This window comes from Seriola lalandi, unplaced genomic scaffold (genome assembly GCF_002814215.2).
Source record: "Seriola lalandi dorsalis isolate HSWRI2012SDOR001 ecotype SW California unplaced genomic scaffold, Sedor1 jcf7180002053464, whole genome shotgun sequence".
Classification (NCBI taxonomy): Eukaryota; Metazoa; Chordata; class Actinopteri; order Carangiformes; family Carangidae; genus Seriola; species Seriola lalandi.
Window position 1 is genome coordinate 55,728 of NW_019524017.1, and position 26,439 is coordinate 82,166.

The following is a 26,439-nucleotide window of genomic DNA, read 5'->3' on the forward strand; positions in this document are numbered from 1 at the left end:
GAACGATAGAATGAAAGGACAGGTTCACATTCATCTCTTGTCTGTCTTCACAGTGATGTTCTGTGTGTGGTTGTGGAGATCCACAGCCTCGTTTACAGCACAAAAAATATAATTTAATAAAACTGTATATACTTTTTTGTTTATAAACATGATTTTGAAGTGATGACATTGCATTGGGCTGTCAGAGACCACAGCTGTTTACACAGCACGTCTCCTCCTCAATCCCAAATTAGTCAGTTTGGGTTTCTGTTACTGGAGTTTGATAACAGCTTTGGAGAATGTGTGGAGAGGAGTAATGATAACAGTGAAAGACAAACTTGAAAAAATGGTCATCCATCCTTTAACCTCTCCCCTGTCCTGGCCCTGACTCACTGCTGGACTCCTAGCTGTTTCTGGTTCAGGTTGTTGCTCATGGTGTCCTGGGAACCGGCCCTGTCACAGTGTTTTAGTCGTCTCTGCGCGCTCTCTATCTGCCTGCACATCACGTCGTGGCTCCTCTGAAGCCGCTCCCTTCTCCTGCCTGATTTAGCGACCTCAAAGTTGTAGCAGTTGGTCCCTGGTTTCAGGCTGAGACGGTGAGACCAGCTTACAGTGCAGCATGTACTGAGAAAACTAACCCAGAGCTCTGGGTGTTTGAAGGCTGAGACTAGAGTCTGACATTACCTCTTCCATATAAATTATGCTTATGGTTTTTATTTTTTTGGTTTACAGATCAATACAAGTGATCAATCTGACAGATCTAAGGCACAGTCTTATTTGCTCTATAGTTAGCAATACAATAAAATACAATTTGATAAAAACAAAACAAAGAAAACCTTATGTTTTTCAGACTCTTGTGCCACCTGCTGGTGAACAGAGGATACAGCTGATCTCACCTCCTGTAGTGCTGTCGAAACTGCTCCAGAGCATACACGGTGAACGGCCTGATGGACTTGTTCGAGGGGAATCCAGGAGTGGAGGGAAGCGTCATCAAATGCCTTTACCAAAACAAACACACAAACATATCAGAGCAGAGGAGCTCAAAGAGCAGCTCAGTGGTGGTCATTTTGTAATCTGAGAAATGACTAAATTAGAATTACCGCCTTGCGTACGAATGCCTACGACCCTCAGACTAGTTTCAGTTTACATTCTTGTTTATCCAGAGTCATATAAAATATTAACCATTTGTGTGAAATTTTATTATGAAATAACTTTTCCTCTGGACACATAAGGAGTAGAAATCTAAATACATGAATTATGATAGTCACTGTTATTTGTGTTGACTCACGGTCCGGGGGTCTGCTTGACAACAGGTCGGTCACAGGAGAGGCAGTGAAATCTGTCCACGAGCTGTCTGCAACAGAAAGACACACAAAGAAACGTCACTATATTAAGTTCTTCATTTTCACAGTATGAAACAACCATGTGCAGGTGTGAGGTGAATACAGCAGGGCTGACTACTGATATTGAAAAACTTAACTGTTGATTAATGAGCGTGACTTCAACACTTACTTTCTGATACCAGCAGCATCGTCGTTCTCTGCAGCTCCCTGAGACTGCAGCTTCTCATGAATATTCTTCCTGCAGTCTTCCAGCTGCTTCTTCACAGAGTCCAACTCGATCCTGACCAGCTGTGGTGAGATCACAAGTCAAATACCACGTGGTTAATCAGATCAACCTTTCAAAAGCAGTACGAGTCAAACCCTTGCATCTGTCACTGGGACATTACAGTTAAAAAGTTAAAACACAAGTAAATGACTGACAGTGTTAGTGTTTGAACAGCTGATCTCTCCGTACCTTACACTCCATCTCAGTGGAGAGTTTGTCGATGACTTTGTGCCAGTCCTGTTCCTGGTCCGTCACTTTGTTCTGCAGCTCGTGGAACATGGTGTTGAGCTGCTCCGTCGCAGAGTCAAACTGCAGTCGGCTCACTTTGCTGTCCAGAGCAGATTTATCTGCTTTCTTCAGGTGGAGACACAACAAGATGCTTAAGATCAGCAAAATACAAAGACACAGGCCAGGGTTGGAAAGATGCACCAAATGTGATACAAGAGACAAGATCAGTCTCTGCTCTGTCTCAAAGATTGGGAACAGCAAACAGAGTATGAAGTGATGAAGGGTAATCAGGTTTTATAGACTTTATCATCCTCTTCTTTTAATGAAAATGTGATATTCTCTAATCACAACTGCATTATTACTTCTCATACAGTGTGTAAGGGTAGGAGCTGTTGGGTCGGGGCAGAAATAATCTCAGTGGTTAAATTAAACCTCAGTGGGCAGAGCTGCTGAGCCACAGATTTCCTGGACAGGGGATATTCAGGGATTGGCTCACCAACCTGTTGTTACTAGAGCTCTAGAGAGAAGCCTGAGAGAGGAGGTTGGTTTTTGGTTCTTAAAACGGCAAATATATCTTCTTCTGGATTACCAAGTTTACCAATAACCAATAACATGATCATCTCTACTCTTAACTAATGGGTTTTTGAACTTGTATATTTTGCACACACCTGTACATACCTGTCTGAGTGGTAACTGAAGTATCTACCCTTCAATTGAGGCCACTTACAATTTCACTCTCAACCATCTGCTTGTCAGCCTTCTTCTCCTCCAGCTCCTCTGTCGTCTTGTACAGCTCCTGAATTCAATAATATGAAGCATTAATTAAGAGGAGAGGAAAGAAGAAAAAACTTATTTCTGGTGCACACAGTTCAGATACTTTCTCAGATTTTCCTCTTTCTGTCTTTTGTCTAAATGAGACGCACTTGTTGTTCAATGTTTTGTGACTTATGAAGTTAAAAGCATCGAACACAAAGTATGTATGGATACATCCATGCTGGTGCATCCCAGCCAGGTTCATCACTTTTTTGTTTCCCCTGGAAACACTTCCATTGTTGTCTGTGCTTCTTGCAACACATTTCTATATTCAGTTTTGTTGTGTGTATTTGCAGCACATGTGATGTGAAATTGATAAAGATCTTTTCTGAATATGTTTGTGTTTTGTCTATTAGTATGTGGTTTCTTAGGCTGCAGTGCGTTGATCTCTAAGGGCCACCGAAGAAGAGAGGGACAAAGAAAAGAGCAACATGAAACATGCAGTAAGTTTTTTTCTTTACCTCTATGTGGTTCTGTTTCTGTGTGTTGTCCTCGTGCAGACACCTGGTTGTTTCATGCAGTTTTTCACACTCGGCTTGAAGCTGCAGGATCACCTTCTGCACATCGTTCACCAGCTGCACGCTCTGAGAAACACACACACACACACACACACACACACACACACACACACTCACGCACACACACGCACGCACGCACACACACACACACACACGCACACACACGCACACGCACACACACGCACACACAGTAAAAAAGAAAAATACGGCTCTGTCAGTTCTCAAAATTACAAGTTTTTCTTGTGAAATTCCAGTTAGTTTTACCTCTTCCCAACTAACTGTTAAAAAGATAAAACAACCTCTTTCTTAAAAAACTTATTGTAGTTCTTGTCAGCTGACTGGGTGAACCAGCTCTGAATCAACACACTAGTTGACCTAACTGTCTGTCTGTATTGATTTGGCTTGCCTCTCTGTCCTCCACTGTCCCTGCTCTGGCTCCTGTCTGCTGTTGGAGAAGGCTGTTCACCATGTCCTCCAGGTGCTCGTAGCGCTTGAACAGAGAGCTGAGCCTCCTCCCAATGGCTACTGTGGTGAAAGCTGATCCCTCTTTATCCTGACTATTGCTCTCATCCTGCCTAGCCTCATCCTGAAGGCTGCTGGACAGCTCGGAGGTCAGGGACAGCATCATTTCCTCCAACCTGCCTCGCAGGTCGTCCAGCTGAGGTCAGAGGGCAGAGAATTGAGATCACACTGATGTACTGTATGTCGGGCTGATACCGGACACTTACTCTACAATCTGTATTTCCATTCTAAAAAACAACAACGTTGTCCATTTTCTCTACACTTGCTCTTACTCTGATAAAAGTTAAGAGAGATCATTATTTCTGGGTAAGAAACACCTCATATAGCTGTCCCGTAACTTTCTTATATACTCATTCAGGCCTGTTTGTCAGACCGGTTCTATCTACACAAGCTATCACAGAGGAACAGGAAGCAACAGCAGCAGCAGTTCTGACCTGCAGATGAAGACACATGGGTGTCATCTCCCACTGGCAAAGAATGATATCTGTTTTAACATCTAAGCAACCTGCAATTAATGATCATTCCCAATTTCAATTAACATGTACATTATTTTTCTTGATGACTTGATTGTGAGGAAATAGTGTTCTCAGGGGTAAAGATTGTTATTATGGTTAACTACACAGAAGACCAGGAAAACCAGAAAACATTAAGAAACTGGAACCAGAACATTTTTGCTAATTTTGCCTAAAATAAGACTCAAATCATTAAGTGATTATCGAAATAGATGCTGATTGATTTTCTGTCGATCAGTTTATCGGCTTATTATTCCAGCTCTAGTTTTGTACGTGAGGTCCTACATTTTACTACTTCACCACTTGTGCAACTGTTTTAACCATACTCTACCTCAGGTCGTCTCCATAGTAACCAGAGGGACAGTACTGTGTATTTCTAGTATTCAGCTGAAACTATGCTCCTTTTTTAATTATCAAAAAACCTGAAGTTGTAACAAAATTCAAAATTTAAGAAGTGACCTGTACCTGGTGGTTTAAACTGCTGCTGATGTTACTGTGTGTTTGACTACAACTGTTGTGCAGTAATTACTGGGCCTTAGTATCAATGACCCCGTGACCCTGTTCGATGTCTTAATGCAATCGACTCCCTTCAAAGATGCCTCACATGCCTCCTGTCTGACCTGATCTTGGAGGTGTTGGTCTCTCTGTTTCTCCTCTGATAAAGCCTGTCTGGCCTTCAGCTGCTTCAGGCCCTCCTCTAGTTTCTGCACAGACCTCCTGGATACCATGAGTGAAAACACAGACCAACGTCTAACCTGATCTAAACGCTCACAGTGTTCTTCTAAACTTTGTTGTACAAAGCCTGTTTATGTTTTTAGATGTAATTGGAAAACTCATGCGTTTGGCTGTTACTGATCCCTCTCCCTGTGTGCTGCCACCTGTCTTTACCTGAGGAGGGATATTTGCTGTCTGAGCTCATGAGTGGCGTTGCTGTCTGACTCCACACTCTCTGTAGCTGCTTCTGCTTCTGAGCTGGTTTCTCTTTCTTGGTTTGTCAGGATCATAAACATTTCCTCCAAATCGTCCAGCTTTGGACAGACACATTATATCATCAGAGCCAGAACAGACAGTTTGTGATACTGCGGAGTTTGCCTTGGTGAAGATGTTGAGGTGTGAGTATTTTGCTTCCTCTTTTGTTGTTTCTCTCACCCACCTTTTCCCGGTCGCTCATCAGGCCATCTATTAAAGCTCTCTGCTCGTTCACTTGATCCATCAGGTTATTAGTCACATCCTGAGAACCTGAATGTAAAATATAACATGAAACTGTTGGTGCAAGTCAGGGAAGTGATTTTCCAACAAAACATGATTCATTCAATTACGGTTTAATATCCATTTACTGCAAAATCCAGCAGTTAAGAACGCTTGCTTTTTGGTGTCTTTAAATGTTATTAAAGAAATAGTTTCTGAGAGTTAGAAGAGATGTAACATTGATGCCACTCTCACACATGTATTTGTCTGATAAATATGTAGCTGAGGTCAGCAGCAGGTTAGCTTAGCTTAGCATACAGACTGACAGCGGGGGGAAATGGCTAACCCAACTAGGCTCTGTGCAAAAGTAATAAAATCACCTTAACCCCACATTCTTATTTAGGACATATCACTAGAGCCAATCATTCAGCAGGACACACCAGGACACCAGGACTCTTCCGTTCTCTCTGTATATGCATTTGTTTATTTACAAAGCCCTCCTTGAAAAACTGCCTTCATATCTCACACCCATGTTAGTTTGGTACACTGGACCACATTACTAACCCTGGAACTCACTACAAAGCACTTTAAAATTAATTTGTTGGTACCTCATGGTCATTTTATATTTGTAATCTCAAACATTTTAATTCCTGTTTGTATCTGTTTTAATTGATTCTTGTCATTACATTACTTATCAGTTGTATTTGTTTTTATTTACTCAACATCATTGTAAATGAGGGCTTTACCCTCAATGATGGTGGTGTCTATATTGTTCTTAACTAGTCAGTCAATGTTGCTACATCAGGGCTGTGTGTGTGTGGTTTGATCAACATTCGATTAGCAGCCCGAAAATATAAACAAACCACCCACCAGCTGTCAGATTAAATTTTTTTTTGCCATTTTGCCTGTACTGACAGTCAACAGTCTAAAGAGAGAGACGGGAAACAAGGGCTGAGAGACAAAAGGGCCAGGGGCCAATCCTAATTGATGCACAAAGTACATAACATCCCACTTCAAACCACTGACAAGAGCACAGTTAAAACAACATCTACAGATATCTCACATGAAAATAACCACAACTCTTTTGAGTTCATGCAGGACCTTCATGTTCACGGAAAGAAGCTGAACATTTCGTTAGTCAACACATGACAGATGACTGAGAGGGCGCAAGCAGGTGATTTATAGTTACCATGCTCGCTGATGATTTCTCTGAGCTGATCCAGCTGTGTCTGGTCCACCTTTCCTTTCTCCAGCACTGCCACACGAGCTTCCAGCTTGTTGAAGTTTTCCCTTAGTCTGCCAATGTTCCTCAGAGCCTCCACTGTCTCTGAGTAGTGCTCCGAGTTGCTGGCCGATAGAGACAGGGACAAACCAGCAGCCACACGGCCTGTTTTAGGATGAGTCTGCTGAGGTGGCCCTGACAGGACCAAAGAGGTCTCTGTGGCTGGCTGAGTGCCCAGGTCTCCCTGAAGTGTCAAAATCTCTCCAGAAGTCGCTGGAGAACCAGGAGCTGCTGTCCTGACAGAATCCTTGACAGGGTGGGAAGAGGAGGACGTGGCTGTGTCAGAAGTGTTTACAGCAGTGAAGTTGCTGTTGAAAGGTGCATGTTTGGGTCTGACCAGATCAACAACCCCTGAATTCACAAGCTTAAAAAAAGCAAAAGCATAAGCAAAAAGTAAAGACATGCTAATGACCGATCCACTGGTTTCTGTTCATTAAATAGATTTTTGTGTTTTGTGAGACTGACAATTATCTATTAAGAATAATTCCTGGTAATATAATCAATCAGTTGATATGACCTGGACCCATGTATGGATTACTGAACAGTGAAGTGACTGTTAATATTTCTGGTCTGAAAGTCACAGAGCTCAGTTAAAAGACAAAGGCAGACAAAGCTATTTTCTGTTTCATTTTTCTGCCATCGTTTTGGTTTCTCTGTGTGCATGTGTCTTTTCCCTCCTAAATTTTAAAGACCCAACTGCAGCATTTAATATCGTACTCTGGTTGGTTGTTTTGTAGATGTGGGGCGTAGCAGCATTCAGTCACATGGTGAGAACTTGCTGACGCTGTCTTTAGTCACCAAACCTAAGAATCAGCCATCGTCTGCTGTGTCTCACTGTCTGATGTAGAATCACAGTTTTTTGTGACCGAAGAGCAGATTTGAGCACATTTCTCTGGAATGTCAATGTTCGCCTCAAGCAGCCCTGAATCACACAGTGTAAAGACCTAAATGCTGAAGAGTGTTTGTAGTTTCAGCTGAACGTATGAACGCACTTTTGTAGACAAAGGGTGAACATTAAAACTATACTCAGAGAGGAGCAGGGCTGAGGTCTGAACCGCTGTAATCAACTACTGAACAGTCATGAAGCCTGTCATGAGCAGGCTGGATTATTACATTTCCCTCTTCATGGGAAGTCTACAAACAGCTTTTGGATCTCACCTTGTGGTTTTCTCCCTCATTGAGCAGAGCTGACTGCATGACGTCCCAGGTCACACACCGACTCAGCTCCTCCGGGTCTGGATACTTCTGATATGTGTCCATTAGAGATCCCTGTCACCGTGAGAAACACACGAGGTGACAAGAATGAATTGTAGGAAAACTGCGCCAATAAATAATTTCAGTGTGAACGGTACAGAGTGAAGCTGACGTTCCTCCCACACACACACACTCACCACTGCTTCCTCCAGGGCGTCCAGACGGTGGCAGCAAGTCTCCACTGCAGTGATTGTCTCTGCCTCAGCACCGACCGCCTACACACAGGAGATCTGTTTCAATATTCAAAACCCTCTTATTTGGTTGTCATGCTTGATTTGAAAATCATGACAACTAAATACATAATAATGTGTCTTTTTTTAGATTTACATGATCATGTGAAATGCAGGAAAAATAATTCACTACTTTGGGGGATTTTGTTTGTTTTTACTTCTGTCTTCACAACTTTTTGGCCTTCTGTCTATTCTAAAAGGAATGACCATCCATATCTGCATGTTATTTAGGCACAGTGAGGTGAGACAGATATTGTATCATAACTCAGGTGAGTGTAGCTGTGCCCATTTTTGTCAAAGGAAACATAGAGAGAAAAAGGAAATTACATATTTAACACTTTTTAACACTCATTTATCGTCTTGTCTGTTCAGAGTAGCACTGACCTGACCTGTGATCATCCATCCATTCTTGTTATCATATATATATGTAATTTATTATTATTATTAATTTATCATAGGTGAATGCCAGTGAGTCAGAAAGCAACTGGGATTTTGACCAAATGGCAGGAATTAGTGAGGAGATATCCTACATTTCTATCCATTTCTATCATATATTCCACTGTGTTCTATGAGCATTTGGTGTTAGTTGCTGATATCAAATAATATTTACTCTTTAAGAAGAGGCCACTGCAAAATGAATGTACAAACAATTCCTTGATGAACTGATTCATCATCCAGTTTAACAAATGTAAGAAAATGGTAGAAATTATGTTAAATCTCAACGCATATTAGTAAAATAAGTTTAGTGTCTCACTTTAACCTACAACTGATTTTACATCAGGTCAAAATTACTTTGACGATTATATTATTGTATAATCATAAACAGCGAGATTTCAATAGGGTCCTCGCCCCCCTCGGGTGCTCTGGCCCTAATTACAGTTGCTAACAATTCACAAAAGAATGGTGAGCAAGCCAGTAATCTCAGGAGTCGTCCATCTGAGCAGTCTCACCTTCTGTTGGTGGCGCAGCTCCTTAATCTCATCCTTCAGATTGTCTTTCTGGTTGTGGAGCTCATGTATGAGCCTCATGGCCTGTAACCAAGAACAGACACAAATCAGCACCATCTCCCCGACCCTGATGAAACGAGACAGGAATTCAACAGAAGTTGACAAAGAGGACAGAGAACAATCGAAACGTCAGAGATGAGACAAATCAAGCTGTGACACTGTTTTCACATGTGGTGCTTCAGGCTGATAATCTGCTCTTTAACCAGGTTATTTCAACTTCCTGTGAGACTCTCAGGGCTTGTTGGCAGAGTCAACAGTTCATGTGTGTGTGTGTGTGTGTGTGTGTGTGTGTGTGTGTGTGTGTGTGTGTGTGTGTGTGTGTGTGTGTGTAACAAAGGAAATTCCTGAGCTGTATGTGAGGTGGTGTTTAACGTGTGTCACATATGCCTGGATAGGACCTGATGCATGGCGACCCCACACAGCTTCACAGCCTGAATGACTAACAGCTGGTTAATTAGTGCAGTCAAATTCGACGACACATGAAGCCTGTGGTGTTTGCTTGAAAGGACCTGAACTACTTATTTCATCTGAAACTTGACTACACATTCATGTCAACTTCTGTTTCAAGCAAGACATAACCTCATTCATCAGTACATTGATTGTAGTTCGGTCTGTGACAAAATCCCAATTTGTTATGACATTTAATATTAAATAAACCCTAATTATTATTATTATTATTATTATTATATGTTATATTAAATACAACTGCCTGCAGCTCTGTCAAGTCATCTTCAGGACATGACATCATCACCACAGATTAAAGCATTTGTGGATTAAAAAACAGTGGCAACAGCAGCATTTTAAATAATTGCACCCAGGGCTGAAAAGAGTAGTTGATTTATCAATTGGTCCATTGGTAGGAAAATTAATCAATTCATTGTTACAGTCATTTTTCAAGCTGAACTGGTTCCAGCTTCTCAGATGTTTTGACTGTAAATTCAGTGTCTTTGGGATTCAAACTGTTGGTTGGACGGCGATTTTATCGGCCGATATTGGCCTGTCACAGATATATCGGTATCAGCGCATATATTCTCTGATATGTGCTGATATCAATACTTTTATCAAGAAGCAACAATTCAGTGGAAATGCTCTGGTCAAGTCAAGTTATATAGGCAGCATTTCATGTATATTTAATTCTTTGTTTTCATTCAAGTGAAATATATATATTTGTTCTTATGTTTTTTATTTATAGTTATCTATTTTTAAAGTAATTTTATTTAATTCCCAGTGAAGTTTACCATTTCAGTGCACTGATGTAATTTTGGAGAATAAGGTTTATTGTTTAAAATATCTTGCTTTTATTACATATGTTTCTCACAAGTATTTATGTTTTTATATATATACAGTTTATATATGTGTGTGTGTGTGTGTGTGTGTGTGTGTGTGTGTGTGTGTGTGTGTATATTGGCCGATATATCGATATCGGAATTTCTTTATTCCTTAATATCGGTATCGGCAATAACTGGGCTTTTTATTTACAGGCCTTTATAGGCAACTAACAATTAGTTTGATTATCAGTGAATCTGCTGATTATTTTAATTTTATATAATCTTTATTTAATCAGGCACTCATTGAGATTAAAATCTCTTTTTCTCTTTTTATCCAAAGAGACCTCAGAACAAGAAGCAGTCACAAGAGACGATTAACAAAGACAACAGAACTACACATTCTTCATTTGTAAAATGTCAGAACACGTTTTCCTGGAGCGCCGAGTGCTATCTTCAAATTGTTTTTACCCACAGACCCAAAACCCAAAGTTCTCAGTTTACGGTCATGTAAAACAAAGAAAAACTTGTGGAAAAATGACTTAAATATAAAAATGTATCTGTTATCAAAAGAGGTGGCGATTCATTTTCTGTTGAGCAATGAAACTAACTGATCAACTCATCGGACATGTCACTAGGAAAAGCACAGGTGTGAATAATAACTTTAATTCTGGTGTTGTTCACACTGTCACAGCGTACTGGGACACTTGAACAGAACCGAGAAAAAGGACTATTTCAATAGAATATGTTAAAACGTTCTCTGAGATATACTCAAACAAACAGAACCAGAGAAATTACCTCCTGGGTAGGTAATAATTCAGTGACAGAAAGGCTTTGTTACTCTTTAAGCTGTCGCCTCTATAAAAATAGTCAGCCATTAACTGAATCTGACTGTTGTTGCACTTTGAACGAGACACGTCACTCAGGTGTTCTCACAGAGTCAGATCAGGCATCACTGGGGTTTCCACTGCCAAACACACATTCCAATAAAAACAATTCATCTGACAGCTTAATAGGTGCACGTTGGCGAGGGACTGATCTCCGTGACGTGTGGTACATACTGTAGTGGTGCAGCAGACGGAGGCTAAACAAATGTGTTCTGACAGGTCGGGGGCTTTTAGAAGAGAGACAGCAGTGGATGAGGGCACGCCGGGTCACCTCATCATGGTTAAGTCAGCGGATACACTAGTTGACCCCGGCTATGCCCACAGAGGACATGAATGATTCAAATGGGCTCCTGAAAGACACAGCATCACCTGCACCTGCCCGATGTCCTGCTTTTCACCTGAGAGCTATTCATCCCCTGACAGCCAGGATCATCTCTGCAGGGGACTAATTACCCCCTATCACACGCAGAGGGGGAGAGAGGGAGGATGAGATCAGGAGTGGGATAGGGGAAGGTGATGGCAAGTCTGGACAGTGTCACAAAAACCTTCACCTCTAACATAGTCTCCTCTGATCAAACTCTTGTCCTTCCTTTGTCTTTTCAAGATAACAGCTGACGTTAATGCTGACGTTAACATCTTCAGCTCTGTCTACCTCTCTTTTGGAAGCTGCATGACAGAAACCTGAACAGAGACACGCAGAGGTCATTTGAGATGTCAGGGTGGCGCCCATCTCATATTGTACTCTGCTCTGTCACCAACAGCTTAATACGCTGAAATGTTCAGCTCAGCCCGCCAGAGACGGAAGAGAAGAAGAAGACGATGTATGTTGCTGGCTCAAATACAAACTCAGTCTTTGGGTCTTATGCTTCAAAGAAAACCTAATTTAACCAAATGAGCAGGATAAGGATCAATTACAACTCAACACTAATTAACAACTGCTGCTGACCTCTGGGTTGAAACTTTCAAGCATGTTGTACCTGTGGTGCCCACCCCAATCAGTGATGCCAGGCAGGTGTTTTCCATCAACTGACAAAGGAAAGGCACCAGGTGTGACATCACTGCTTGGGGTGTGGCTAGCATTGCGACTTACCTGAACAGCTCAACACTATAAAACAGTGAAACACAATCAGTGTAGTCAAAAATATCTACTTTGTCCTGTGTGTCATCAATAATGATGCAATATATCTTAACATGCTGAGCAACAGCATCCCAACAGGTAACAATTTAGTGTAGGGCTGCAACAATTAGTCAGCTACTAGTTTGATAATTCATTCATCATTTAAAGGTCAATTTTACAATGCATTGTTAGTAAATTAAACCAACCAATGGTTTATAAAATAGCTTGAATCAGCTTCATCTTGGGCAACCACAGCATGTTTACATGTTAAAGCATCAGTAATAATAACCAAATGGTATAATATATCATAATATGATTCTGACATGGCATTTTGGCAACATAGTGAATAACGTTATACTTTTAAGTACATTTGCTGACAACACTTATTTAAGTATAGTTTTGGATGCAAGACTTTTACTTGTAATTGAGTATTTTTTACTTTTAATACTTCTGCTGATACTTCTGTATTTCTGTATTTATAAGATAAAAACAATGATAACAAACGACCAATTAAAGAAAGGCCTTTTTAAAAAGTTTTAAGAAGTGATTTGAAACACGTTGAAGGAATATGGTGTAACTTAGGGTTCATTCAAAATAAACACTTGTTTAATGACTTTAAAGTTATTATTTGAGTTATTTTAACTGATTGAATGAGTTGCTGCTCTTACCTTGGACACACCATCCTCGCAGGTCTGGATGCGGGACCGGAGCTTTGACTCGTCCGCGGCGGAGGAGGTTATCTGCTGCTGCAGCAGCTCGATGCTGGGCTGAACGTCGTGCTTCATGTCTCCCTCCAGCTGGAGTTGTTCCTCCTCTGTGTGCCGGTCCTCTCCGGGACCGGTGACACCCATCAGAGCGTCGGTGTGCGCGTCGCCGGGGGTAGAGTCACTCCACCGGATCCTCATCTCCCGGATACCCAGGTGCTTCAGCACGGCGTGGAGCAGGGGGTGGAGGGCGCTGAAGTTGACAGCTCCCTGCTGAGGTGTCCCGATGGATAAGTTTAACAAGTCATACAAGGTGATGTTGTCCTCCGACATGTTTGTTTGTGAACGGGAAGACAAGTTACTTAAAGTTAAGCTAACGTTAGCTAGCTTATTAAACTATATTTTAGCCAAGAAATTCCGCTCGTGACGACAAATAAATATACTGGATAACATTTAAAAATAAATGTAAAATATCACTTTGGTGTTTCTCGAAAGTTAGTAATCGTGTCCAGCATCCCACAGTCAGCGTTAATCACGGAGGTTTGTTGAATGCGAAAATGTTCAAAAGAAAACGGTAACTCAGCGACATCAAACCGGACAGATTCACCGGAAACAGACTCCTGCTCTTCAAAGTAAAGCAAAAATCTGAAAGACAACAGCAAAAAGGATTTATTCTCAACAGAAACGTGCTAATTATTTCCATATATTGTAACATCTTGTGAAATTTTTACGATAAATATCCCCTCATAGCATCAAGAACTGCAATATTCCTATACTGGCACAACTATTGTTTATTATACTGTAGCATACCCTTATATTAACACTGGGTAGTTAGGCTGTCCCTTTACTCTCAAACAGCCTGTTATTCATGGCATGTTCATGTCAGTTTTACAATAATGGAATATTGAGGTTGGGTATTTAGTTCATTGTTTGTTAGACTGCCCCTACAGGATATACAGCATTTCTGATCTTTAAATGATCTCTTCATCTGGGGCTTAGATCTGTCTGATAGATATTGAGGATAAATTATCACAGATTTTTTTAGGTGTACATTTACTGCACGTTATTGCATTATGCTCAAATATGTATTATGAGTGTCTGGATTACAGATAAAGCCCCTTCTTTAAATCAGTGGCTGCAGACTGTAACAAGTATTACTGAGTGATTTCCGGGCTTAGGGATCTAGACTGCTGTTTTAACTGGATCCTAAAGGCATTTTTTCATGTAATTGAGACTGTTATTCAATGTATACTTCATTAATTATTCATTTTAGAAATATACATGGATGTTGAATTTTATTATTTTCACTTTTCTTTCTTGGCCTTCTTGAAATTGAATTGATATTTATTATCCATTTATTTTTATTTATTATCCTCTTTATCTCTGTTATGGGGGGGATCTCAATAAAATATGAATGAAAAAAATGAATTCACTATAAGTAGGGCTTTTATTTTCAAGCTTTTGATCGGATGTAGTATTTAGCCGTTTCTCGCTTGGCGTCGAGGATTCCCACGTTGGAATCAACTCGCAGCGTTGCCGGTTGCTAGGCAACAAGAGGCAAATCAGGCTGCGTTCACGTAATGGGAAAAATAGGACTTGTGGCGGAAGAAGCCCTCAGATCTTTTACTTAGTAAAACTGCAAAAGTATTAGAATGAAAATATACTGAAAGTACCAAAAGTAAATGTAGTCATTATGCTGGATAGTTAAAGTCATAATCATATATACCATTAATTAACTATAAAAGCGTGAATTTAATGAGGAATGAGGTAGTTTAATCTGTAATAGATCATAAATTACTAGTTGATTGTATTGTTTTAATAATTAGAATTAGAATTGGCAAGTTGATAGATTAATGTAGTGGAGTAAAACATACAATATTTGCTATGAAAATGTAGTAATCTTTAAAATATGTTTTTTTAATAACACCCTTGTAAAATGTCTCCAAGTTGTCTTTTTATTATCAGTTCTCTATTTTACTGTATTTCTTTGTATTGTTCATTTTCGTTTAGCTAGGTTTTGCCTATTTAATGTATATGTAAATCAAATATGAGTAAAGATTTTAGTGAATAAGTGAATAATCATCAGAAGGGAGCAACTTCACGTCTGAATACTTTTCACACTTTAAAACACAATGTTTTAACACAAAGACTGTAAACTGTAACAGACCTTGAATTCAAACTCCAGTTCATCCGTGAACTGCAGCTCTTTTTAGAGCATTGTATATAACTTTTTTTTGGTTTATTTCAATAAAGCACACAACTAATGTTGAAAATAACATTTTATTGATAATAAAAACAAGCAAGCGAAGGTTCAGGTGCCATTCTTAATTACCACATTCAAGTATAAAATCATCTTCAAAGTACACATGCATTTCCCTTAATATCCTTGAGATTGATTGCATCTATTTCAGTCGCAATATGAAACAAAACTTCAGTAAACCCACCCCCTCATATTTTATTTGGCAATAAATTACCTAGAATATGAACTGTAATGCATAAATTGACTCTTTAATCGAAAGGGAAAAAACTACAGCTTATGAGATGCAGCTCTGTGTTGCCCTTTCCAACCACAACATTACATAAAGCTGTCAGGAAAAGACGACATATCTAAAGGCCCATATTTAGCGCTGCGTTGGTTCGGAACCAATCAGTTCGAAATAATTTGAGGAGAATGGTTTCTCAATGGCCAACAATGATGGTAGTTAAAAAGAAAAGGACAAGCTCTGTGACGCTGTAATGCTCATTGTAAAGAAACTGCGAGACAGAAAAGTAAAGGTCCATAGTTTGTTCTAAAGTAAATGTAAAAACTGAGTAAAGATCTTTGGTAACTTAATTCAGGAGGGTGTGTCATGTTGGAAGCATGGTAGCAAGGTATTAAGATAGGAGTGTGGCAGTTTTGTTTGACCATACGTACGCAGATAGTTCACCATGTTAAAAGGACACTCCACTGATTTTACAAATCAACATTCATTTACTAGTCATGTTCAACAGTTCATACATAAAGTCCTTAATGGCTCAGGGTCGTCTCAGTGTGGACTATAAATCCTTAAAGGTTCCCCGTGGAGTTTTTTTTTTTGTAAACAAAAGTAATATTTAGGTTCAGTGTTTCTGACCTGTCTACGTCCCTCATGAAAACATTTGAAAAGCTGATTTTGTAATGTTTTAAAATTGTGCACCGCTAACATCCATGTTTGCTTGCTTGCAGTCATCCACTACACTATCTTTGTTGGCACCTGTGTGCTCACATATACACTGTATGATACAACATAGAGCCTGTCGTACAAACATGGCTTGAAAACTCTTCAGGGTACCTTTAAGAGAAAGCCCGTTTTGCAAACTGGTTGTGTGGAGTTTGAAAGACGTAGACATTTACCAGGCAGGGAGGGTTTCAGAAATGACACTACCTAGGTGCATTATTGGGAATTTTGGATCTTGACCTGTCTGCTGCTTCACTTTTGACCATTCTGTTACTGGAGTAACCCCTTTAATCCACCTTAAAGAGGGTTAAGAGTTTAAAGAGGTGAGAAAAAGCAGCAAAGAAAAGAAAAGGACTCATTTTTTTTTCTTTCTTTGTTGCACAAACCAAACAGCCTCCATTAATTTCATCTGAACTAAATGAAGTCACCCACTTGTAATTATGAGAAGTTTCTTGGAGTCATGGGTTGTCCTCAAGACGATCTGGATCTTATTATAGCTAAACCAATTATGTAGCACTTGGTGTATGATGAGTGTATCAAAAGAAGAAGAACGGCATAGCTAAAGAGTGAGAGTGAAAATGGATTTCACACTCAAAAAAAAAAAAAAAAAAAAAAAAAAGATTCTTGATAATGTTTCCCTTTAAACTGCTCCACTCCCAGATGCTGTAATGTCTTTAAATCAAAGTCAATCAATCTCAACGACTTGAGATTGCAGAATATCTGTTGTAAAAGTTTGAGGTTGTGATTACGTCGCGACTGCAGCTAAACATGTGGGACAGACTGTAGAGTAAAGCAGTGGATACACAACATGACTAAATCACAGTCTTTGACAGTTTCCTTTTGCACTTTAGAGGGAAGAACGCAGACGTATGGAGCCCAGGAGTGGCTTTTCTGTCAGTATTTCAAAGTTGAATTTGTGCACATGACATGCCCCTGTGAGTGCAGGAGAGGTCCCACAACAGAGCGGAAAGATCAGCCTGGCGTTATTCTATTTCAAATGTCTTCAAATCCCATGAAAAGAGAAAAACCAATAACGTGTCTCTCAGCTCTGAGCCCATTGGTTCCTACTGAAGACGTAAATCTTTAAAAACACCTCACAAAAACAAAGTTTCATGTTTGTATTATGTGGGGCAGCAGGACAGTGTGTGTGGGACTCAGTGAAAATAAACTAGAGTGTGTGTGTTCATTGGTGATGAAGAAAAATGTCACCCAGTGCAACAGTGAGGCTCACTGATGTGTTTTAATAGTGTTTGAAAACAGTGGAGCTCTGTGGCTCAGAGGAATCAGCTATTTCACGCTCTGACGCTTGTTAATGGAACTCACTCACTGTTGATTTTGGTCTTTTCATGGGAGTTGTTGAGAAAAAGAAAAATATAGAATAGAAGAAAACACCACATTTCTCCTTTTAAAGGATAACTTACAGGATTTTTCTTTAACCTGGGGCTTATTTTCCTCACATTTTTGGGTGTAAAGGATTGTTAGGGATAAATATCTTTGCATTCAGTCTACTATTGACCAAGACAAACAGCTGTTGCAATGTAATAAAAATGGTGCAGCTGTTCACATCAAAATACATCCACTAAAGTTCTTCTTTTGGGACTGACAGGTTCAGATTGTTGTCTGACAACATTATGGATTCCTTCAGAGATAGACTTTTGTGTTTAAGAGTAAGATCCTTTTTTAAACATGGAACAGCTGTTATATCGCTACGTTCAAAGCCACCAGGCTCCTTGATAAAAACATTTTACCTTGCAGAAGTTGCTGGTCTACCGCTGCCACAATTCGTTTGTTTGTGTATTTTGTGTGGTACATTAACTGAAGGGTCTGAATAGTTCCTCCACCACTGAAAGTCACACAATGGAGTCTGGTGTCTTTGAAACGTAGGGACATAATGACTGTTTCTGCTTAGAAAAAAAAAAAAGGATATTTTGTCAATAGTTACACTCAAAAACATAGAAAATAAGGCCCAGGTACAAAAATGCCGGAGTTATCATGTAAGTCTACACATGCAGCCAGAGCAGCTGCACCAACTGAAAACATTAAAACCAGCAGCTGATTCATGATATAGTCAGTGTTACTCCTCAGGAGCTCTCTGTACAGGCACTAGCCGTGGGCCCATTACCGTTATTTTATATCATAGCTGACAGGCCTTGAATCAAAAGTGCTTGATACTTTATTAAGAAATCTCTACTCATCATGCCATGTATATTTTCATATTTAGTTTAGATTGATTACCATATTGTGTGCACAACACGATGAAAGACAGGCCATGAATGAAACTAAATGAGGTATATCTGGTGTGCACACAATACCTCCCCATGCCTTTAGATTTAGTATAGAAAAATGTTGAGATCAAGATTTGGTTCTCCTGCAGCCACTGCCAGGCTCCGTACAGACCGGGTGGCTCCATATAAACTAAACATACCACAGTGTCAGTCTCTGTTAGCAGAGGATACCTTCATCATCCCTGGCTGATTTTTCCAGCTGTGGAGAGCAAAACATCTCCAGCTGTGCCCTCCACATCCTCACCGGAACCAGATCAGATGCTGTCGTAGTCTGATTCCCGCCTGCTGGACTCCGCCATCCACTCGGCCACGAAGAACATCATCGAGCCCAGAAAACCGGCCAGCACCAGGATGAGCAGCTGCCAGTGCAGCAGCAGGTAGTTACTGTAGAAGAAGGCCAAAGCGGCCATGATGGACTGCAGAGGAAATAATAACAATACGTTATAATGATTTAGTGAAACTGAATGAATGAAATTTAAAGTGAAACTCAAACACTACTCATGGGAAGCTTAGTCCTCTGAAGCTGCCAAATAAAACATACAATCCAAATATATATATTATTTATATTTGTTTTATATTCACTGTTTTAACTGAACTGATGTTACTATGCTGGATTGTCACCTGGATGAACTTGAACACGGCGAAGGCGGGAGCGCTATTGTCACGGAACATGAAGCCAATGATGCTGAGAAGCTGAGTGTTGAAGCAGCTGTCGCCCAGACCGAGCAGGAAGCTGCAGAGCAACGCCACGCTGACACTGTGCCACAACACACAAACACTCAAGTTAACAAGAGGCACTTGGACTGCCTGATGGACCACCATGATCTCCTTGACAAAAGAACAACTGGGTCTAAACATAGTCTGAATAAACAAATTCAGGAGTGTTTCATAAAGGATGCTCAGAAAAAATGGTCGTATTGTGAAAAACCCCTGAATGAACCGAACAAAACGAAGCACAGATCACACCAGTTCACAATAAACACAGTGGTCATGGTCGCAGCAGCACATATGAAACATATGAAGAATGAAATACTGCAGCAAAAATAAACAAAACCACTGTATCCCCAATCAGCAGCAAGCTCAGACCTCCTGTGATGTGACCATGTCATCGTGGTTTCAAGTCCAGTGTGAATTTTCTTTTACCTAAAGTGCTGGAAATGAATGAACAAGATGACGGGATTCAACACCTCAGCTCTGAAGAATACCTTCAGACTGGCATCTGTGTCTTCCTGTATTTTAAATAGCCGGATGTCTGTTTCTTAAATTTTACTTTATCAGGCTACAGTCATTAGTAAAAAATGTTTATTAACTTTATTTTAATTGCAGTGCAATCTTGCATTAACTGACTGTAATAATGTGCTGAAGTACAGAGTGAGTGCAGTGTGACAACTGAGTCATGTTCACCATGCAGCGGTAAAGAGGAACTGTGGATTAAACTGTGTTTCAGCCTGACAGATTGACTGGCCAGAGCTTCTGATAGTAAGTAACTGCTAACATTTCTTGTCAGGAAGTCCATCAAAACCACAAAGAGACACAAAGCAACAACGAGACACAAAACAACCAAAAAGAGACACAAAATGACCAAAGAGACATCTCTTTGAATGTGTGGCTCTTGGTCAGAAGCCTATGTTACTGGTTTCATAGGCGGTGCTCTTTGTACCTGGGGCTGATGTAGGCCTGCAGATCTGTTCCTGCCTCCGGGGCCAGAGGAGCATCGCTCGCAATGTTCAGGAAAATCAGGTAAAAGGCAATAAAGTGAGTGATGAGCCCCAGCAGCACCACTGGGTTCCTACCAAACCGGTTGCACTTGTTCAGCATCCCAAACACGCCCCCTCCTGGACAGACAGAGCAGACAGAGGAAGGAAAACTAAACAACTCGTAGCCTCGTGACACTCGTCAAGCCATTTCCTTGTTCTCTCTGCAGCGCTGTCATGTGACAAACTGCATCATACATGAAAGTAAGGAGAAGACACAGCTCAGAGGACTCACCTAAGATCTCGCCTATGCCGATGCAGATCCCAGAGATACCGATCAAACTCTTTGCATCTTGGCCAAACCGGGTCATCGATCCAATACACGTCCCGTACACCCCGCTGTAGAAGGTGAGCTCCAAGCCTGACAGAGCACACAGAGCAACATGCATGACTTCAAACTCATCAACATCACACACCTCAACACATCAGATCCTCATTTTTACCCACCTGTGTATCCTATGGAGATGCTCAGCAGCATCATCTCTTTGGTGACAAATATTTTGCACGCTTGGACTGCAAACAACAAAGTGGGCGTTAGCACATGAGAAAGTTCTGTTACACTGATGATTAAAACCCAATGGAGTGGAGGTTTATTCCAGTGAACTCACCAAAAGCATTCAGAGCCTGTGAGCAGAGGCCTGATTGAGATGAGCTGCAAGGAGGAAAATGTCGTCAGTAAAAAAAAAACAACAAAAAAAACACAGACAGCAGCTGAAAAATGAGATGCCTGCAGTGGATAATACAGATACTGATATAACTGGAACTTTCTGTCTCAAAGGACTCTGTCCCTCCGCATTTCACAGACTCATTTTCTCTCTGACCTTTTTCACCTTTTGACTCATCCCTTAACTGGACTTGGTTGCTGTGGCAACTGTTTCACAGCAGTTTCAAAGAGAAATGTAGGAAAGACAACAAAGGATAACATTTACAGTTAAAGGTCACTTGTCTTGTCCTGCACTGTAATATTGTTCCTGGTCTGAGAGGGATGAGCAGGGACTCCCATCTGTCTTTAAAAAAATATATTTTCCAGAACATTTCAAGGCTACTTTCCACAATTTATGTGTTTTTTTCAAGTTCATGGAGGCCACTGCCAGAAGTTTTGTGTCCCCTAACAACAGATATCAATAACCAAGGGCCAGTTCTGGGGCCCCTTGTGCAGCTCTGGGCCTCCTGAATTTCTTGAGGCAATTACTAGAGGCAGGTCTTTATTTCAAATTCCCTCTGTTTGATACGTAGAATTGGTGAGACCCGTGTTTTAGTACGATGCCTCGTTTTGGAACCCCTTATTCCTGAACAGGCAAGTTCGAGTTTTCCTCATCAGTGACAAAAAAAACATTTTTGTTGTAAATTAAAAACAGTTCAAGAATAACTAATCGTTTTCTCCAGGACATTTTCAGTCAGTTTGGTAACTTTCCAGGACTTTTTCATGATGCAGAAGCGATATACAGTGACAGACGGTTTCGGTGCTCTTATTGTGTAATATTGTCGTACTGTATTGTATGGTATTATGCTCATTGCATATAACACATATTATGATATGATAGTGTGCTCTTTTTTATACTATTAAAGTTTTATCTTTTGTGTGTGCTCAGGGACAACAGATGAAAGTCAGACTTGTGGCTAACTCAGGCATATTTTCAGAGATTTAATTAATGTGCATCGTCCCAGTCAAATAAATGAACAAACTGAAGTAAAGTCACCTAGCTGTGGAGCTCTCTGTGGATTCGGCCTGCAGCAGGGACTCTGACACCTCGGCGGGAGAGGATTCAGGGTCAGGCTTCCGGATCAGAAAGAAGAGGAAGCAGCCAACCAGACTGATCACCGTGAGAGAGATGAACACCGTCTGACGGTCTTTGTCTGAGACAAACAACATGAGTCACACTCTTAAAATTACAACTTCCTACCAGAAGTCAGCATGGGAATTACTAACCTATGAATAGGAATGAATACACACTGTGCAGATGAGGCAGAGATTTTATAAAATACAGCTTTCTTCCTACCTGTTATGTGGACGTGTCCGTGCCAGGCACAGTATATGTAGAGATTTCCAAAGAACAAGCTGCAGAGATGAAGGGTTAGGGTTAGGCTTATGATGAAGAAGGCATTCAAAGCTCAAGATGTACAGATAAAAGTATGGATAGATTACTGAAAGGGCCTACCAGGCACAGGTCCAGGGGCCCCAAAGGGTCAGGGGCCCGTGGATCAGAGCCTCTGTGCGTAGTGACTGTTAACATTTCTTGTTGGAAAGTCAATCAACAACTACAAAGAGATGCAAAACTAGACAAACTGACTACAAACAAGGCTGTCACTCTTATGAAGGATGGTAGCGGGGGCCTGGTACATGTCTGTGTCCAGGGGCCCTTTGTCTCACAATCCATCCATGGATACAACACACATCTCTCAGTTATGGACAAGGATATTCATGACTTTTGAAAATACAATTAATTAGAATTAGTGAAAAAAATATTCTGTGGGAACCATGATTTGATGAAAATTAGTCATTAGTTAAGTCGGTGATTTGTATAGAGAAAAAGTTTTTAATACTTTCAAGTGCTTGGTGATCAGTAAATACTGAACTGAAGTTTATGCTGCATGTTGGTTGAATTTCATTCTGACGTGTAGTTTTCAGCTGCAGTGGAAAGTTTCACTCTGAGAGCACTCAGAGCTGTGACATAATGTGACTCAGTGGAACATTTTCTATCTCATCAAGTCTTAAAAGATTTTGTTTTGTCTTGTCTTTCTATGAAACTCTGATGGATAGTGACGTCTGTGTATGAACTATTTTCACTTATGTACAAGATAATTTTCTTCTATATAATAAAGCTAATAAACTAATATAATAAATGGGTTCTTAATTACTGAGGCAAGTAACATGTTCTCCTTTTCCCTTATATTTAGTATCAAACTGTGAAGGACTTTCTTGGAAAATTCCTTGCAATTTACAGCGAAATAGCAGCTTATTTTTTGGAAATTATGAGGAAAGGGGCCATAAAATAAACTGTTACACTACTTTTTCTGTGATATATTTGCTTGTCTCATTTCTACCTCTGTGTTCCCAGACTTTTTCTTTTTGTCTGTTACTTGTTCTTCAGTGATTTACTGCACAAGTTTGTCCTAAGTGTCCTTATGTTCTCCACATATTTGAAAAGTTCATTAAAAACTTGAATAGCCACAGTTCTCCTGTTTACCTGAATTGCAGCAGCGCCCAGAATATGCCACTGTTTCTTCCGATGGTGGTGTCATTGGAGTTGATGGTGAGCACATTTCCCTGAGCCGTCCAGAGCACTAGAGTACAAAAAGGAAAAATAAATATACATACATGCAAAAGGGAACTATTTAAAAAAAAAAAAAAAAGGTTGTTGGATTAAATCTAATTACCCGCTGCTCCAATTCCAACCAACACAGACGCTGTGTAGAAGCTCCATGTGTACGGGTAAATGAACATGGCGATGTAGCCGCTGCAAAAACAATATGAAGACGCGTTCGAAGCCAGATTCAGCATGAAAAGGTGGGAGCGAGAAAAGTGTTAGTCAGTGTGAGTTTACCTGTACAAAAGCCCACTAAAGAACATTGATAGCTGTGGTCCAATGACAGCCACCACTGAAGGAGCGATCAGGTTGGATGCAGAGAAAACTCCATAGATGATGGCCATACTGAGTGAGAGATGACAGGACAGTTAACGGGCAGTTTGAGGGAAGAGAGTCAGATTGAAAGCCAGATTGATTTTAGATTGAAAACAATCTAAAAATACAAACATGACCATGTTACAAAGAGCTGAAACACACAAGAATTAATGTCAACTGGTCAATGACATCCTACATCACAAAGCCCAGTGCTGGAAACTAACTAGTACTGTACTTTACTAGTGTTTTTTTGTCAAATGCCAGCAAGTGGCCGATTAATCTTTTTTTTTTAGACTGTGAGAAATTTAATCTAAAACTAAAACTACCAAACATTTAATGGTTCCAGCTTCTCAAATATCAGGATTTGTTGTTTGTTTTTTTAGTTACTTTAATTGTAGTAGGATGTTTCATGAACTCCTGACTTACTGCTGCTCACTGAACTCAGAGTCAACTTTGTTCCTTAAAATGGTTTACCTAAAATTCAATTATTCTGCAGGGATTAGTGAGTGAGACTGATTTGATTATAGAATGTGCCACCAGGTCTGTATCAATGCTGGTTAAACCATAGCCTAACATCTGTAAAAAAATATATTGTTTGCTGCAGCATCAGTGAAATATGATGTAACACAGTAAGTGTAAATGGCTGTACTGATACCAGTAGTTTACCTCGTATACCCGCTTCCATGGAACTCAGTGCTATTGAAGCTCTTGATAACCGTTTGCTGTAAAGACAGAGAGAGATAACTGCTTAGGATTGAAAGTCGGACTTTTCTTATCTAAAGTGACATGTTATCTGCCAGTAATGTAATGTGGATCAATAAATCCAACCTACCTCTATATTGCCACATGTTTGAAAAGCTGTGAACATGAACATAAAGCCGAATCCTAGGATAACAATGTTTAAAAGCCTCTTCCCCTCTGGATTCATTTTGGAAGCTATGAGCAAGTTCCTAGAGGAAGTGAAAACAGAAAATCTACAGGAGTGAACAGCACATCTGGGAATAGAAGGAGAAGAGAAAAAAAAATACAAATCAGGAAAGTGCGTAATATTCAAGAAATTTAAATGCTCTCACTGTAATAATCCTTGGTGAAATACATTCTCTCTTTCAACCAAACTCCATTCAAAAATCTGTTGTTTTATAACACACACACATTTGAAGACGAGTCATAGATACTTCCCGACAATTTATGATTTGACCGTACACACTTATAATTTCGGCATTTAACAGTTCACAGAGCAATAACGTTATTTCGCTAAAATAACAACTTTTAGAATTGCGTTTCACCGCTTGCCGGCACCCATCTCAAATCGTGTTTTGTTGAACGACCAGTCTGGAAATGACAGTCAAATTCAAGCTAGAAGTTATACTGCCTTAAAACATGTGTTGTTTGGTTAGTGTATTGTATGCCGAATTATGAAGTGGACAGTTTTCATTACCTTAAGACACAAAAGAATTTTCTAACAGATGTTATGTCTAACTATAAGAAGAGGAGCATTTAGTTGACAGGTTTTCTAAAGGGTTGTTGTCTTTTTGTTCAATTCTTAAAATGAAGAGGAAAGAATCGAGACAATAGCTGTTTCCAAGAGACAGGGGGTCTTTTCGTGTGTGTAATGTCAATCTTAAGAAAACAACTAAGAAACAACTTACCAACAGTGTTGAAGCCGCGTAGCTAACACTGGCTGCTCCTCTTTGTGTGGACTCAGTGTGTTTTTAGTAGCATAGTTAGCTGTTTGTGGACCGTCCGATATCCTCACTCATCCGTCTTCTGCGTGTAGCCCCCAAACTAACTTTAATAGGATGGTTTCCGTCGTATGGAAACAATTCTCTTGTGTACTTGCACAGCACCGGTAAACGGGACCGAAGCTAAACGGGTTTGTCATGTGAATGAATCAGCTGACTAACCTTAGCTGTGCCTTTAGCACCACGACGCAGATTTACAAACGCTCAGTGCAGCGAAACTTCACCAACAGCGAATCTGCTTAGACCAATCCAATCCAATTTTGTTTTGTTTGTTTGTGGAAAATGTTTTCTATTTCATGGAGGGTGTTTAGTAATTGTACATCATACCCATTTTTTAAATAACCTCATATGAAGAATAAACAGTTTCTTGTTTAAAAAACACAAATGTTCATCTGTTCAGAAACGCTACAGCTAGCCAGCTAGCTAACTAGCACAACAAGTAAATTTGCACAACTTCCGGTCATAATAACGCTACATAGAAAAAATGTAAAAACGTTGAAATAAATCAGTAAAAAAAAAAAATACGTTACTGAAAAATAAGTATTTTCCTCTCAAGTATCAAAATATGTATTAAGTCATTATCACATAAAACCAGTAAAATTACACTTTACAAAAAACACAAATTACAAACAGTAAAGACGAACCAGAGAGTGGGGCACATACCTTTTAACAATAATAATATAATTAAATAAAAACACCAAAAGACATACTTATACTCTGCATT

General features: G+C 40.0%; 2 protein-coding genes across 2 annotated transcripts in view; both read right to left on the minus strand.

Moving 5' to 3' along the window:
- LOC111651168 (glutamine-rich protein 2) overlaps positions 1–13,657 on the minus strand; it is a 16,405-nt gene extending 2,748 nt beyond the window's left edge. The window contains exons 1-16 of the mRNA XM_087172614.1: positions 13,079–13,657; positions 9,085–9,165; positions 8,042–8,119; positions 7,809–7,919; positions 6,558–6,897; positions 5,334–5,419; positions 5,069–5,208; positions 4,801–4,897; positions 3,553–3,804; positions 3,090–3,212; positions 2,543–2,611; positions 1,777–1,941; positions 1,492–1,610; positions 1,268–1,333; positions 876–977; positions 373–567 (exon numbers count right to left, since the gene is read on the minus strand). Of these exons, the coding sequence (XP_087028740.1) occupies positions 373–567; positions 876–977; positions 1,268–1,333; positions 1,492–1,610; positions 1,777–1,941; positions 2,543–2,611; positions 3,090–3,212; positions 3,553–3,804; positions 4,801–4,897; positions 5,069–5,208; positions 5,334–5,419; positions 6,558–6,897; positions 7,809–7,919; positions 8,042–8,119; positions 9,085–9,165; positions 13,079–13,447 (2,393 nt within the window). The 5' untranslated portion in view covers positions 13,448–13,657. The remainder of the gene's footprint in view (positions 1–372; positions 568–875; positions 978–1,267; positions 1,334–1,491; positions 1,611–1,776; positions 1,942–2,542; positions 2,612–3,089; positions 3,213–3,552; positions 3,805–4,800; positions 4,898–5,068; positions 5,209–5,333; positions 5,420–6,557; positions 6,898–7,808; positions 7,920–8,041; positions 8,120–9,084; positions 9,166–13,078) is intronic.
- Positions 13,658–15,375: 1,718 nt separating this feature from the next.
- Positions 15,376–26,111, minus strand: mfsd11 (major facilitator superfamily domain containing 11). The gene is made up of 14 exons (XM_023401124.2): positions 25,623–26,111; positions 24,806–24,968; positions 24,640–24,695; positions 23,896–24,003; positions 23,729–23,808; positions 23,539–23,635; positions 22,351–22,409; positions 22,051–22,207; positions 20,959–21,002; positions 20,798–20,863; positions 20,586–20,711; positions 20,257–20,431; positions 19,218–19,353; positions 15,376–19,012 (listed from the first exon to the last, which is right to left on the minus strand). Exons 2-14 carry the CDS (start codon positions 24,899–24,901, stop codon positions 18,851–18,853), a joined length of 1,362 nt encoding a protein of 453 aa, XP_023256892.1. The 5' UTR covers positions 24,902–24,968; positions 25,623–26,111; the 3' UTR covers positions 15,376–18,850.
- Between the last annotated feature and the right edge of the window lie 328 nt (positions 26,112–26,439).

What these genes read in the sequence shown, in the direction of transcription:
- mfsd11 (XM_023401124.2), bottom strand. Translation starts at nt 24,901, where the DNA reads ATGAATCCAGAGGGGAAGAGGCTTTTAAACATTGTTATCCTAGGATTC. An exon ending in GGTTGGAATTGGAGCAGCGG is followed by an intron (nt 23,636 to 23,728) that starts GTAATTAGATTT and finishes TTTGTACTCTAG; the next exon opens with TGCTCTGGACGGCTCAGGGA. An exon ending in CGGCATAGGCGAGATCTTAG is followed by an intron (nt 20,432 to 20,585) that starts GTGAGTCCTCTG and finishes CTGTCTGTCCAG; the next exon opens with GAGGGGGCGTGTTTGGGATG.